The following is a 15322-nucleotide window of genomic DNA, read 5'->3' as shown; positions in this document are numbered from 1 at the left end:
CTCAAAGAACAAATAGCATTTTTAAGACAAAAGAAGAAAAAGAATTTGGGGGAAAATCAGCATAATTGATCAATACATTAAAAAATCTGAAAACATGTGGAGTGTACAACATAGGAACCTCCCTCCTGTGCAGAGAGGTGGAGTGAAGACAAAACCTTCTCATATCTCTTCTTTCCAACCATACTTGTTCTTTGTGATTTTACTATATTCACGTTTGATTTTTTGGACTTGGTTCTTTCCATTTACAGTGTTAGAGCCATTGTGTCTGGGGGGTGCAGTGGATAGAGGGCTGGATTTGGAGTCAGGATGATCTGAGTTCAAATGTGGTTTTAGATACTTATTGTGTGATGCTGGGCAAGTCGCTTAACCCTGTTTGCCTCAGTTTCCTCATCTGTCAAACCGGGGCACACTGGAGGAGGAAATGGCAAATCATTCCAGTATCTTTGCCAAGAAAACTCCATGGACAATGTCTATGGGGCCACATAGAGTTAGACATGACTGAACCAAAATTTGTTTTTATTTTTTCTATTTTAGATTCTGCTTACTTTGTTCTACATATTTATAGAGATCTTTCTCTGTATCGCAAACACGCTTTCTTACAATGTGGTAATATTCCTTTCCGCAAGCTTAGATTTACATTTATTCCATTTATTCAGCCATTCCCCACTTGAGACATCTACTTTGTTTCTAATTCTTTGCTATCCCCAAAAGTGTTGCTACAAATATTTTGGCATATGTGGGGGCTTTTTTCTTGTCAATGGCCTTCTTGTTGTTGTTCATCCTTTGTTTTTGAATGATATCAGGAAGGTGATGTCTTGACTTGTGAGTGGGATTTAAGTGAGGCACAAAGTTGTTGGCTTCACTCCCAGCCTAGTAGTGGAATCTCTGGGTTAAAGGGTATGGACATTTTAGTCACTTTTTTGCATAATTCTGAACTGCATTCCAAAATGGTTATACTGAATCACAATTTCACCAACAATGCACCAGTGTGCCTGTTTTCCCATAACATCCCTCCCATATTGACTATTCCTATCTTTGGGCATCTTTTCAATGGCTTGTTTAAAAAGGTCATTTTGAAGTTTTAAAATTTCACATCATTGTCGTCATCGTCATAGCATTTATTATTATTGTTATTATTATTATTATTATTATTATTATTATTTTAAAACCCTTACTTTCCATCTTAGAATCAATACTGCATATTGGTTTCAAGGCAAAAGAGCAGTAAGGGCTGGGTAATGGGGTTAAGTGACTTGCCTGAGGTCACCCAGCTAGGAAGTGTCTGAGGCCAGATTGGAACCCAAGACCTCCCATCTCTAGATCTGGCTGTCAATTCCCCAAGCTATCTAGCTACCCTGAATAATAGCACTGAGATAGTGCTTTAAGGCTTGTAAAGTGCTTTACAAATATTATCTCATTTTATTCTCCCAACAATCCTAGAAAGTAAGTGCTTTTATGATCCTCATTTTACAGATCAGGAAACTGAGGTCGAGAAAGTTTTCAGTGATTTGCTTGGGGTGACACAATTAGTAGCATCTGAAAATGTAGAAATTGTACTCAGACCTTCCTAATTGCAAGTCCAGCACTGTATCCACTCTGCTACTTAGCTCATTTCTATTTCTTTTTCTAGCTTAGTACTCATTTTGATTTTTGCTCTAACAATTTAATGATCTGACTCCACACAGATAGCTGATTCTGGAATGATTCCTGTACCAGTAATGAGTCTTTTCCTGTTGATTAAAATATAATTAGTTTCATTTTTGTGATATTTGTTGCCAGAAGGTCTTGATTCTTCCTCAAAGAGAGTATTCATGCTTTGGGGACTTCAGTTTCTGTGCCATCTCGAAGTTATTGGCTTCTTGCATTTTGTATTCCTGACGCATATTTTCCAACATATTTTTCTCCAGCCTTCCCCATGCTCACCTTTGCATTGAAATCACCCATTATCAACATACATGTTGATTTAATTTTGAATGTGTTTTTGATTTCTTCATAGAATTCAGCTTCCTCTTTATTCTCAGCAACAGATGTTGGTGCATAAACTGCAATTATTTTCTTGGTGCTTGTTTTGTGAATACTTACCATGAGCCCTGCAATGCGGGCTGACCAAAATGTCCCATGAATTGAAGTTTCTGGTTGCCTTTGGATACACAGTAAAATCAACTCTGCCACCTCCTTTCTTCGCCTCTCCCTGGAGAACCTGTGAGCCACCTGCCTGCTTTGTTCCCATTTTCTTTTGCCTTCTGGCTTCATTTATAGTGAGAATGGCATGATTGATGAGATTCTCTCCTTCAGTAACATGTCCAAGTGTTGGTCATTGGGCAAGGAGATCACATTCCAAATGAACGTTTCTCAATGATCTGCAAACTGTGTGATTCTTCGCACCCCCATTCCCTTCTTCTACCACTCTACCCATGGCACCAGTGTTACAAAAGAACAGGCCTGAGAACCAGAGTTTGGGGCTGAGGGTGGCCAGCATGCCATCATTTGGGGTTGAAAATAACCCTTCTTGACACTTCCTAGCTGTGTGACCCTGGGCAAAGTCACTTTACCTCCATTATTGCCTAGCCCTTCCCACTCTTCTGCCATGGGAACAATACTTAATCTACATTCTGGACGGAAGGTAAGGGATGAAAAAAAGAAAGAAAATAACACTTCTCTCTCTGGTTTTTTAAAGGCTTGCCATGGGTGTTCATCTGGACCCAAGTGTGACTGCAGTGGAGTAAAAGGAGAGAAGGTAAGGCCCCAGAAGGTCTTGGTAAGTCATTCAAAATGTCCACCAAGTTGGGGCAGCTGGGTAGCTCAGTGGATGGAGAGCCAGGCCTAGAGACGGGAGGTCCTGGGTTCAAATCTGGCCTCAGACACTTCCCAGCTGTGTGACCCTGGGCGAGTCACTTGACCCCCATTGCCTACCTCTTACCACTCTTCTGCCTTGGAGCCCATACACAGTAGTGACTCCAAGATGGAAGGTGAGGGTTTAAAAAAAATGTCTACCAAGACATCTGACTGCCTTGCTCTTTGTTCTTTCTCCTTTTTCTTTTTTCTTCTTTTTTCACTTTTCTTTCTCCTATTTGTTCAGTTGCGTCTAGTTCTAAATAACTAGTGGAAACTTTTCCTTTAAACGAGTTCAAGCTTCCTCAACCATATACTTCTGGATTTTTACAACCAGGCCCCCTTTGCAGCACAACTTCCTTTTGAGCAAGGAGAATGGTGGCATAGAAATGATATCTTGACCCCCTCCAGAATCTCCAAAGTTCTCCCTCCAGAGACTCATTCTGATCTTCATAGAGACATTTATCCTTGATCTTTACTTGAACAGGAAACTATGGACATGAACATGGCCAAGGTGGGGGGGGGGGAGGGGAGGAAGGCTACAAAGGCAGATGAATGACCCCAACATACGGAATCCTAGCTTCCCATGCCATCCCATGGGCTAAGATGAAACTGTATTTTGTATTAGTGATTTTGCTCTCGTCCTTGCTCAGTTTCATGAGATGCGAAGGTAAGGCTTTTCTCATGACTACTTCTTGTGCTTTTTTTGCTTCCTAATTGGTTATCGGTACTTGCATATTTCAAGGGTTGCTAATTTCTGTAGTATGAATAGTTGCTCTATGTTGGGCTGTTGTTGGTGCCTCTCACAGGATAATGCTATTAATCTTATGGGTTCCCCTGTGGATCCTAAAGTTTTCTAATTTCCCTTTGGCCAAGTTGAACTGTCCTAAGAGATTTCTAGCTACTGATGAAAATTCTTACCTCCCATTTGTATTCCGTAGAAGTCTGTCTGGACCCTCTCCGTCTATTCTTCCTCACTCCTTTTATTCCATCCATCTGTTAAAGGTGTTTTTGACTGTTGTTTGATTGTTTCAGTCGTGTCTGATTGTTCATGATCCAATGTTTTTTGACAAACATATTGGAGTGATTTGCCATTTCCCTCTTCAGTTCATTTTCAGATGAGGAAACTGAGGCATCAGATGAGGAAAGTGAGGATTAAGTGACTTGCCCAGGGTCACACAGCTAGTAGGTATATGAGGTCAAATTTGAACTCAGGTCTTCCTGATTCCAGGCCTACCAGTCTATCCACTGAGCCACCTAGCTGCCCCCAAAAGTGTTTAGCAACAGGAAATAATGAGTTTGGGCTCTTCTAACTTGAGATTCTTATCCCCCAGAGGGCCATATATCTTCAGTGAAATAATTGAGTCTGCCCTGATCCTGGTGAGAAGATTTATTTCTAATATATCAAGTTATTTCTATTTTTGAATTTTGGATTGAGACTCAGGTTTATCCCTCCAACCTCTTTACTTATTCCTTTGTGCCTAGCAAATCCAAGGAATGCCCCACCCTAGAGTATCTTCTAGTATAGGGTGATAGAAAAGTGAGATTATGGGTTCTGGCTTGTCTCGTTAATAAGAACCAGTTTAGGTCAGGTGTCTCTGCAAGCAACAGAACAGAGCCCTTGCCTTTCAACTGGAGCAAATGGAGAATGTCCCATTTAAATGGAATGGACCTGATCATAGAGGTTGAGCATGTGATTTTTTTCCATCATTAACCAAGGAATTGAGGAGAGACTGAGAGAATGATGGACCACCTCCTCATTGGCTATTCACCAGTTAGAGACGACTTGAGATATCTAGGGGAGGGCTGAATATTGAGCTTTCAAAATCATACTTAGGGATCCATGAAGCTTTTTTTTCAGGTTCTTTGATCACCAAGAGAGATCATTGATCAGTTAATTTGTTGGCTATTGCTAGCTTAATCAATAAATTGATTTTCTTACCTGGAAATCCATCTCTTGGAATTTTTAATCATCACACACTAGCTTACTACCTTTTTGATCTTGGGCTAGACATTTCTTCTTCCTGGGGCTCAGTTTCCTTCTCTGTAAAATGAAGAGATTGGACTGGGGAGTTCTAAAGTTCCTTTCAGTTCTAGACCTAGGATCTTAGGTGTGATCTAGGATAAATCACTTAGCTTTTGGGGACCTCAGTTTCCTTTTCTGTAAAATAAATGAGCGATTTGGACAAGATGGCACCTCCAGCTCTAGATCTCAAATCCTATGATTCCTTCTTATTGACAGATGAATTAGTCTGATTCTGGATTTCAAGGCACAAAAGGAATCACACCTGCCTTTACTTGTACTATAGCATTTATAACATAGTTGGGGCAGCTTGGTGGTGCAATGGATAGAGTGCTGGGCCTGGAGTCACAGGAAATCCCAAGTTCTAATCTAGTCTCAGGCACTTACCAACTGTGTGACCTTGAGAAAGTTACTTATCCCCTGTTTGCCTCAGTTTCCTCAACTGTAAAATGAAGAAAAAAACAGCACTCACTTTGCAGGGCTGTTGTAAGGTTCAAATGAGATAATCATTTGATTATCTGGCACACAATAAACATTATATAAACCTTAACTATCGTTGTTATTATAACATACAAGACCCCTAGAAGACACTAGTACCAAAGCAGAATTCATTTGCTATCCTCGAGCCAAGTCAGCAAGTAGGGAATTACTTAATAGCCAGGCCTTGTGTTAAGTGCCAGGAATACAAATACAGGCAGAAAGAAAGACAGTCTTTGCCCTCAAGTAACTTACATTCTAATGAGGGAAGGAGAAGAAGGAAAGGAAGTCTAAAAGTGCAAGAGAGAAGGTGCTAGTTTAGGGAGTTGGTAGAGAAAGTTCAAAAAGTCAGGAGTGGAGTTTGGAGAGGAATATTGACTTGGCTCTTCTGGGCATCTTCCTTCAGAAAGACCTCGAGGACCAACCAGTCTTGGCCCGTCTTTGAGAAATGAAGCCTCATATATAGCTCCAGCTTTGTGAATGGACTCTTTCCAGATTCTGGATTGATTCAGAATCGCCTGAAACATGGGCTGGGCTCTGGGCGTTTTTATCTTGTTGGAGAGAAAATAAACTGGAGCCTTTTCCAATTGTACCAACGTCAGTGAATAGACCTCAAGTACCAATCGTGAGTAAGTCAGATAAGGAACCATAACTCCTAGGATTTGTCACATCACATTTCCTTGGACCTGGACACTGATTCTTTAGTAATTCTGGCTGTTTGTCTATACCAATGGTTCCTAGCCTTGGGCCAATGAACTTCTTTTTAAAATATGTCAATGACTCTNCTCTCTCTCATTCTCTTTCTCTTTCTCATTAATTATTAGCAATTAGAATGAAAGTTAAACAACCAACATAACAACAACAATAAAACTTCCCAAATCTAGGAAAATTCGGATTCAGAGTTAGAAAGGATAGAAACTACTCATCACCTTCCACCTCTGGTTCCCATAGACTTACCCCATGGTTCGATAAACAATTGAGTACTTTGCTTGGTACTTTTGTTAGTTCTCCCCACTTCTTTATACAATGACCTTGTCTTTCATCCCTTTTTTTAAGGGAGAGAGAGGACTTCCAGGTTTGGATGGCCATCCGGGTTTACCTGGATTTCCGGGAGCAGAAGGGCCTCCTGGACCTCCAGGCCAAAAGGTAGGTAACAAGCAACAAAAGAGGGAAGGGGACTTCTATTCTACTGGGTGTGACTTGTCCAGAATTGATTGCTTTCTGTAGTATCAATGGTTACAGCTGGGGCCAGCTACGGAAATCAGACAGTGTCTTATTGTTACTCATTTTTGTTTTTATTGACTAGTCCAAAGGGTCATTAAGTAGTTGCAACAAACTGTGTATAGTTATTATGGCCCTTTTGTCTGTTCCCTGATTTGCAAAGGTTTCCATCCACTCATCCATCCACCAGTGATGCCTTCTGGTTTTTACATCACAGTTATTTCCCTATATAATAGCACGCATCCCCCTCACATCACCCCAGTTACAGAGAATCATGGTCATATATAAGCAGGACCCAGAAAGCTTCCACAGTTGCTACAGTGCTATGGAAGGAAGAAATATTTCTCTGTGTAGAGGTTGTTGGCTAAAATCCACCTTGACACCTTGACCAAGGTAGGCTTTGAAAGTAAACCACTTTGAGAAATGTCAGCCTGAGCAGAAATCAGAATTCCAGAGCCCACATAGGGAGGCCCACAGCCCACATGATTAGTACTCCCTCTGCTGTGCATGCTGGGGACTCTGAGGCCTGAAGGAAAGCCAACACATGACATTTCTAGTGCATGTATCCAGTGCTGTAAGAGACAATACCATAGGCTTACCCCATGCTTGGTGAGATTTGAACCAAGAGCCATGTCTATCTCTTGACTGGTGCTTTGCATTCTCAGAAGGAGAAGGAACTGAGTTGCAGAAGACTTACTGTGCAGCTGTGTCTTGAGGCCAGAAAAGCTTTGATTGAAACAAATGATGGTGTAATGACTGGATTCAAGGCTAAGATGTCGGCAAGGTTTTGTTAAGTAATCTTGGTGTACATGGAATGCACAAGAGAGTGGACTGATGGAAAGGCACCCCATACCAAGCATGGCTGACAGATGGCTTCCTAGTCTTCAAGATGGGCCCAGAGAATTTTCAGGCCCCACTGAGACAAGATATCATAGCCTCCACTGCTTATTAGAGAGCTGGTCAGACTCTCTGGTGACCAAGGGAAAAGCAATAATGGAAAATTAACCATGGAGACTTTTGGGAGGAAGAGGCTGGTTGCCAGTTGTTGAGGGACTATTCTAGGATGATAAGTAACTAGGATGACTGTGACTCAGATGAGGAAGGCCTGTGAGTCCTGGGACCCTCAGAGAGACCGACCAAGTCTTTTCTCTTTCCAGAGGGACGTCGTATTCAGCCAAGAAGGGAAGGTTAAATCCCCAGGCAGTTCCTCTTCAACGGAATACTCCATCTGGAGGCATACCTAGGAAACCGAGGAGCTTCCTGAGAGCCTGTATCTAAGTATAGTAGAGCTTAGGCCATCCATCCAGAGGCTTGGGATTAGGACCCTCGATGAAGAATTCTTTGCTACTATTCACAAGCTCATGAGGGCACCCGGTTGGACTCATGGCCTAACTTACTAATAGGAGAAAGGGGAGAAGTCATAGAGAGTCAGGCAGGGCTGAAATGACCAAACAACAGAAAATTATTGTCGTTATTGTTATGATTGTTATGATTGTTATGATTGTTTGGTTCCAGAGTTCTTGCAGAGTATCTGAGGCTTCACCCAATGACTGGCACTGCCGAATGCATGAGCCAAGTATGAATTTCAAACTGTTTTAGTGTGTGTGTGCTGTCCTTTGCCTCCTGGCAGGAGGTTAGGCCAGGGGAAGCTAGCCAGATTGAACTGTATATTTACTAGGATTCCCGAGGTCAGAAGAACTTGTCTGGAGGCCACTAAGGTCAAAGACTCTGATGGATGCTTAGCCACTCCACTGGCCTGTTCTGGTTTGGTTATTGTTTTCATTGGTCTTACAGTTAAGCATGTTTGTCTGCTTCTGTGAGGAGTGACTCCATCATGCCATGGCCACATGCTTAGGGCTATGAGAAATATGGCAAGGTCAGGGAGGAAGAGGAGTTTTCCAGAGCTCAGGAGCTGATTCTGATCCATACACTGGAGAGAGATTCAGGGGATCCGCGGCCTTGGATGAGAAAAAGAAATCGCCTCTTGATTTCAGTGTAAATTGGTGCCCTTGGGAGTCCTATGTGATTTATTTGAGGCACTTGAAAATAGGATTCTGCCATGAAACTCTTATGACTCCTCCAGAGGGGGTGGGGTCCAGGATAGTTTCAGAACTTCTGGTATAGATAGTGGGAAAGCTTCACTGCTCTACAGAGAGAAGCAAATGGCGGGTCAGCTGCTCTCTAAGCACCATAGAGAGCTCAGGCATTACTTAGTATTTCTGCCCCATGGGATCAGGGCACACTCACCTAGGTGCAGGGGTACGGACACATCAAGTATCACATTGTTCCTGTTAAACAGGAGCAGTATCTCACCTGCCACTGGGCTTCAATGAAAAATTAAACAAACAACTCAGCGACTGGGTCAGTTAGCTTATTGTTTGTCCTTTGTTTTCAAAGAGGACCAGTGACGTCGTGATGTTGTGGTCAGGCTATGGGGTGTTTGACTATGTCAGATCAGTGCAGGAAGAGCTCAGGAGCTTCTACCCACAGACCAGGCATAAGTGGGCCATTAGAACATTCTGGATGGAGCTGTCTCTAAATTTGTGCCTCTCCCCTTTCTTGCGAGCTAGGGCAGTTCTGCTTTGTTCCTGGGTCATAGTGCCTTCTTTGATGTGGCCGTGGCAGGTTGGATGGCCCCATACCGGGGTCTCCCTTGTCTCACAAGCCATGCTAAAGTTCTTCAGAGAGACCTTGAGAAGGCATTCCTACTGCTTCTTCTGACTGCCATGTAAATACAAGCCAGTATTCAATAGCCATAATTCCCTTTGTCCCCCTCTCACCCCGAAGAAGGACAAGTGCCCATGTATTGGAAAATATTTGCAGAAACACTTATTTGTAACTGTAAATCGTTGGAGGCACAGTGAGAGATGAAAAAAATAATTAAGGTCTGAAGAACACTGAAAAGGACATTAAAATGAATTCAGACACATTGTGCATAATCAATAATGACCAAATTCGGCCTCAGAGAAGAATGAAGAAATTCAGCTCTCTCCTTGTTTTTGAGAGGTGGGAGACTATGGGTGTGTAGTATGGCATACCCAGTCAGCTCCAGTCTCATTGAAGCAAGTAGTTTTTCTTTGTTGTTTTTGTTGTTTTAGTCATCTTTGGCTGTTGGCCAATACTCTGTGGCCCCATTTCAGCCTTTCTTAGCAAAGGTACTAGAATGATTTGCCACTGTCTGCTGTCTTTATTAGAGGAGTCAGAGCTGGGCAGGTATATTTTGAAATGAGTGGGACTTAAACCAGAAAGAATCAGTAAAACTGTGAAAAAAAAGACAGGGAGATCAGGAAGTGCAGCTGAGTAGATAGTGCCTCCTCCCAGTCCCCCCTACCCCCACCCCCCAGGAGCTCAGTTGTGATTGCTAGCACAGTGGCATGAAGAGAAGGGAAGAGTTCCATGAAGCGTTTTGTTTTGTTTTGTTTTTCTGAGACTAGGGGAGATCTGGGAATATCTGTAGATAGCAGGGAAGGAGCCAGTGACTGAGGAGAGACTGAAGATGACAAAGAGACCGGGCGGGGGGGAGGGTGTGGGGGGGGTGCGGTGATGGAAATAGCAAGCTGTTGGAGGAGATGGGAGGGATGAGATCAAGGGTGTATGCAGAGGGGATTGACCTTGGCAAGCAGAAGGGCCACTTCTTCATGTGAGATTAAAGCAAAACCTAAAACTGTGTGAGTGTCAGCCATCGACAGGATAAATGCAATTGTATTAAAAAGCAAAAGCCCGTGGAAAATCAAATTAACAGTTCCCAAATAGGCATAAAAATCTGAAAATCATGGCAAAATTAAAAATACAAAGACCTACTGGACTGACAAAAATAAAGAGCTGGTTTCTTGAAGACGGAAAAATAAGCATCATTAGTGTGATTTTTTTTTAAAAAAAGGGAAAATCAAATTATAAAAATAAAAAATGAACAGCATTCACCAAGAAGAGAGATGAAATAAGGAGAAGGAACAGGAATTGCTCTACATAAGTATATGCCAGCAGAACTGAGAAAAGAAAGTGGATGATTTCCTTGAAAAATATAAAATACCGAAATCAACAACAAAAGAAATTGAATCCACACTTCTCGGATTCCTTGACAAGGCAGCTCATTGCTAGGCTTTCAAGCCCGAGAAAACAGTATGTTTTCCTTAAGCAAATTAACCAAGCTTTACAACTTTCTCATTCCCAATTAGAACATCAGTGATCAGAGACCTCACTGGGAAATCAACTCTAACGATTCTGTGGCATTTTGCAGGGTGATGACGGTGCTCCTGGGCCAGCGGGCCCCAAGGGAATCAGGGTAAGTCAAACGATAGTTACAGAATGTCATATTTGAGGTGCTTCAGCTGCTGATTCCAAAGGAAGGTAAGTGAATTGCACCTAGTAGACCATAACAGAACATTCGGAAATGCATTGCCAGTGGGAGAATAATTTCTTTTAAAAGTTAAATTAAAAAGTAGGAGCAGATTTCAAGTTGTCCTAAGCAATTCTTTTACGTTTGGAAGGCTTCTGTTATTTTTTTTAACACAATTTATTTCCTGAATGTTATTTCTACCACTTGATGGGATTGGAAAAGGCTTAGAAAGAATTTGATGTCAGAAAATGGTGGCTTTTAATTATGTATTGGCCATAACATTGCTTTTCGTGGCCAGGGACAAATAGCTCAAGCTGTTTGTCTTACGTCAAATGTTAACTATTTTTGGAAATAACTGAATAATAGAACTACCTTTTCTCCTGAGATGAAGGGAGACTTTTGAACTCGATCACTCAATAAGGATTTAATAATTCCCTGCTAAGTACACGCAATGAGCTAGGCTCTGGTTACAAGACAACAATGAAGCAGTCTTTGCCCGCGAGAAGCTTACTTTCTATTGTGAAAGACAACATTCTGTGGACGGTTGTTAGTGGGAAATAATCGACTAATATTTATTAAGTGTCTACTATGTGCTAGGGATTGGGACATCTAGGTGGCGCTGCAGTGGACAGAGTGTCAGGCCTAGAGCAGGAAGTCCTGGGTTCAAATCTGGATTCTTACGCTTCCTAGCTATGTGACCCTGGGCAAGTCATTTCACGGTTTGCCTTAGCTTCCTCATCTGTAAAATGAGCTGGAAAAAGAATTGGCAAACCATTCTAGTATCTCTACTAAGAAAACCCCAAATGAGTTCATGAAATCTGGCCTCAGACATTTCCTGTATGACTCTGGGTAATATTTTCCAGAAGTAAGTGAGGCTAGGATTAGCGCTCTCTGCAACCAAGTGTCCCAGAGGTTGCTCTATGACATCCACTGGACTCTACTGTGAGAATTATTCAATTCCCAACAAACTCTAACAGATAGTCTCAGAAAAAGAGTAGGCTAGAATCAGTGGGGATCTGTCTGTAGCTGTCTGAGTTACTTCCTCTCTCTCTCTCTCTCTCTCATGTGGACTGTTGTTAAGAACCTCCAAATTGGTCTCCCTAGAACTAGATTCAGAGTCAGAGGACCTCCATTCTAGTCCTACCTCTGCCAGTTACTATCTGTATGATGTTGGGGAAATTGCCTCACTTCTCTGGGCCTCGGTTTCTTCTCTGTAAAATGGGAGCTCAGACTAGCTGACCTCTAATGTCCTTTCCACTTCTAAATCTAGGATCCCTTCTAATCTGCCCTCCATATAGCTACCAAAGTATTATTCCTATAGCACAAGTCTGGCCATGGCCAGTCTCTTGCATGGTACTCTACAGTGGCTCCCTTTTGCCCATAGGATCAAATATTGACTCCTCCCAGCTTGCCTCCAACTTGGCTTTCCGGCCTTCCTAAATATGACTCCCCTTCATGCTCTGTGATTTAGGTAAACTGGCCTCCTTGTTTTTCCTCACACGTGACATTCCATCATCTCCTGTCTCCATGCTTTTGCCCATCTCCACCTCTTAGAATCCTTGGCTTCCTTCAAAGGTCCTATGTGAGGCCTTCCCTGATTTTCCCATCCACTGTAGTCCAAGTTGCTTTGTATTGTACTTGGTATCCCCAAAGACGATGACACATGGAGGAGTTTACTCACATCCGTCCCTTTTTAGAATGTCAGTTCCTTGAGGGTAGAGATTGTTTCATTTTTGGCTTTGTGCCCCCGGCACCTAGCCTTATGCCTGGCCCCTAGTAGCTGCTTAATAAATGCCCATCGATCTCCATATAAGACTTTTGTTAGCCAAATCGATTTTTCAGGCCTTTCCATTTCTGCACCCTCTATGTAATCTCGGCATTATCTGAGACACCTCGCTCTCCCCCGCCCCACATATCCAATCAGTTGTTCAATCTTGCAATTTCTTTCTCTGTAACATCTCTCATATGTGACCTCTTTTCTCCACTCATACAACTACCACTTTAGTTCAGGCCCTCATCACCCCTTGCCTTGATTATTGCAACAGCCCCCTAATTGGTCTCTGTGCCTCAAGTCTCTCATCACTCCAAACCATCTTCCTCAAAGCTGCCAGTTATTTTCCTCAAACACTGATCTGATCATGACTTTCTTACTTAATCAATTCCAGTGGCTGCCTATTGCTTCCAGGATCAAATAGCAACTTCTTTGTTTAGTTTTTAAAGCCCTTTACAACTTGGTCCTGACCTCCTTTTTTGGACTTTCTGGCCACGACTTCCCCTCCTAAGCTCTTGACACTCCTCATCCAGGAGGCACCATCTCCTGTCTCCTTGCCTTTTTTGGTGGTCTCACGCCCCTGGAATGACCTCCCTCCTTACCTTTATCTCATAGTATTTCTCCCCTTTTAAGACACAGCTCAAGCCCCACTGTCTGCATAAAGCCCTTCCTTGGGACCTTCAATTGCTTAAGCCTCCCTCCCAAACAACCTTCTGGGTAACAACTTTGGCTTTATTTGTGTGCGTTCGATTTTAGATTTAGGTCACATATATTGTTCTGTGTGCTTATTGGCTTCCCCATTAGAATGGCAGCTCACTACAAAGATGGGATTGCTTCATTCTTTGTACTTGTATTCCCAATGCTTTATGCAATGACTCGTAGGTAGGCAAGGGGCTAATACATATTTGTTGGTCGGTCGATTGATTGATTGATTGATCTATTATCTTAAGTTTTACCATTTGCTGCAGAATCCCAAGAGGCCCTTTATTGGCAGAGTAGACACATTCAAACACCCATTAGCCTGTTCCCACTAGACTAAATGGCACTAGAATCCTCCCAGGCTGGGTTCTAGGGAGAATTTGAGTGCGCAACAGTTTTTTGGAAGGGCATCGAATCTCATCTCCAGTTTAAATTTTGATTGTAAGGGGATGGTGACAAAGGACATGGCTATGAATCCTGGTTCTGACACTTATTACCTAAAACCTTGGGTGAATCACTTCTGCTCTCTGTGCCTCCGTTTCCCTCTCTGTAAAATGAAGGTGGTAGACTGGATGACCAGAAGTCCTCCATCTATAAAATGAGGAGATTGGACTAGATGACTTTGGCTCTTCTTGAGCTCTTTGATGCTAAAATGCTAATACTAACATAAGCATTTATTGTCATTGGATTCATGAAATACTGGGTTTCTTCTCCTAGGGGCCCACTGGACTTCCTGGATTCCCAGGGACCCCAGGTCTTCCCGTAAGTAGCATTTGATTTTTCCTGAAAAATGTTCTGGATTTTTATTGTTTTCCTGATTATTTTTGGAGACTGTCATTATTGATGAAATCTTCTGTTTTCTCTTACAAGGGAATGCCAGGCCATGATGGGGCCCCAGGACCTCGGGGTATCCCAGGGTGCAATGGGACAAAGGTGAGTCTACTTTGACCTTCCCTTAGTAATATGCTTCCTAGACTGAGAATTCTATGGAAAAAGTGGTAGATTTTGATGGTTGGGGAGGAGAGGAGAGCTACCTTAACAACAGAGGGACATCTGCTTATCTGCAGCACTTGAGTCTGTAGCACCTGAGTTTGACCCAGGATTGACTTGGATCATGTGAATATGGAAATCTCTCCAGAGTCTCCTTAAGACTGAGGTGGAGCCAAAGTTTCCCCAACAAGGCATCAATAGCAGAAGCAGAATCCAGAGAAGAACTCAGCTTCTCTGAGTCACGGCCATGCTACTGATCAAGTATCTACACTGGGGCCAAACATTGTCTTAGGCTCTGGGGATACAGATACTGAGACGGAACGGGCGCTGTCTCTAGATACTGAGAAAATGCAGGAGCGGGGAAGTCAACTGGGGAGAACAGGAAAGGCCATATGGAGATGGTGGAATTCCAACGGAGCTTTTTAAACAGTTTTGATTTAATTAATTAAATTTTTTTTCCTTTAAATTTTTTTTTCAATTACATGGAGAAGCAATCCTTGAGAGTTGGGTTTTTTAGATACTTTTATGATTCAGATTCTCTTCTTCCCCACCCTCCCGGGTAAATAGTCTGATATGGGTTACTCTCATGGAATACATATTTCCATGGTACTCATGCTGTGACAGAAGACACATATCACACATATAATAAAAAAACTCATGAAGGAAATTAAGTGGAAGATGGCCTACTTTGGTCTGCACTCAGGCTCCAACAGTTGAACTGTCTTTTTTTCTTTAAGACCCTTCCCTTCCCTCTTAGAATCAATGCTGTTCCAATTCCAAGGCAGGAGAGCAATGAGGGCTGGGCAATGGGGATAAAGTGACTTATCTGGGTCACCTAGCTAAGGAAGTGTCTGAGGCCAGATTTGAACCCAGGATCTCCCATCTCTAAGCCTGACACTCTCTACACTGAGCCACATAGCTGCCCCTCTTAGTATCGATTCTAAGACAGAAGAGTGGTAAGGGCTAGGCAATA

The 15322-nt window shown here is 42.5% G+C and overlaps 1 protein-coding gene across 1 annotated transcript in view; it reads left to right on the top strand.

The window, feature by feature from the left end:
• LOC123253740 (collagen alpha-5(IV) chain-like) overlaps positions 1-15322 on the top strand; it is a 76253-nt gene that overhangs the window by 41885 nt on the left and 19046 nt on the right. Inside the window, exons 2-6 of the mRNA XM_044682886.1 lie at positions 2678-2737; positions 6389-6478; positions 10791-10835; positions 14077-14121; positions 14230-14292. Coding sequence (XP_044538821.1) covers positions 2678-2737; positions 6389-6478; positions 10791-10835; positions 14077-14121; positions 14230-14292 — 303 coding nt within the window. The remainder of the gene's footprint in view (positions 1-2677; positions 2738-6388; positions 6479-10790; positions 10836-14076; positions 14122-14229; positions 14293-15322) is intronic.

Source organism: Gracilinanus agilis, chromosome X (genome assembly GCF_016433145.1).
Source record: "Gracilinanus agilis isolate LMUSP501 chromosome X, AgileGrace, whole genome shotgun sequence".
NCBI classification, from domain to species: Eukaryota; Metazoa; Chordata; class Mammalia; order Didelphimorphia; family Didelphidae; genus Gracilinanus; species Gracilinanus agilis.
This window is presented reverse-complemented; position numbering and strand designations above follow the sequence as displayed.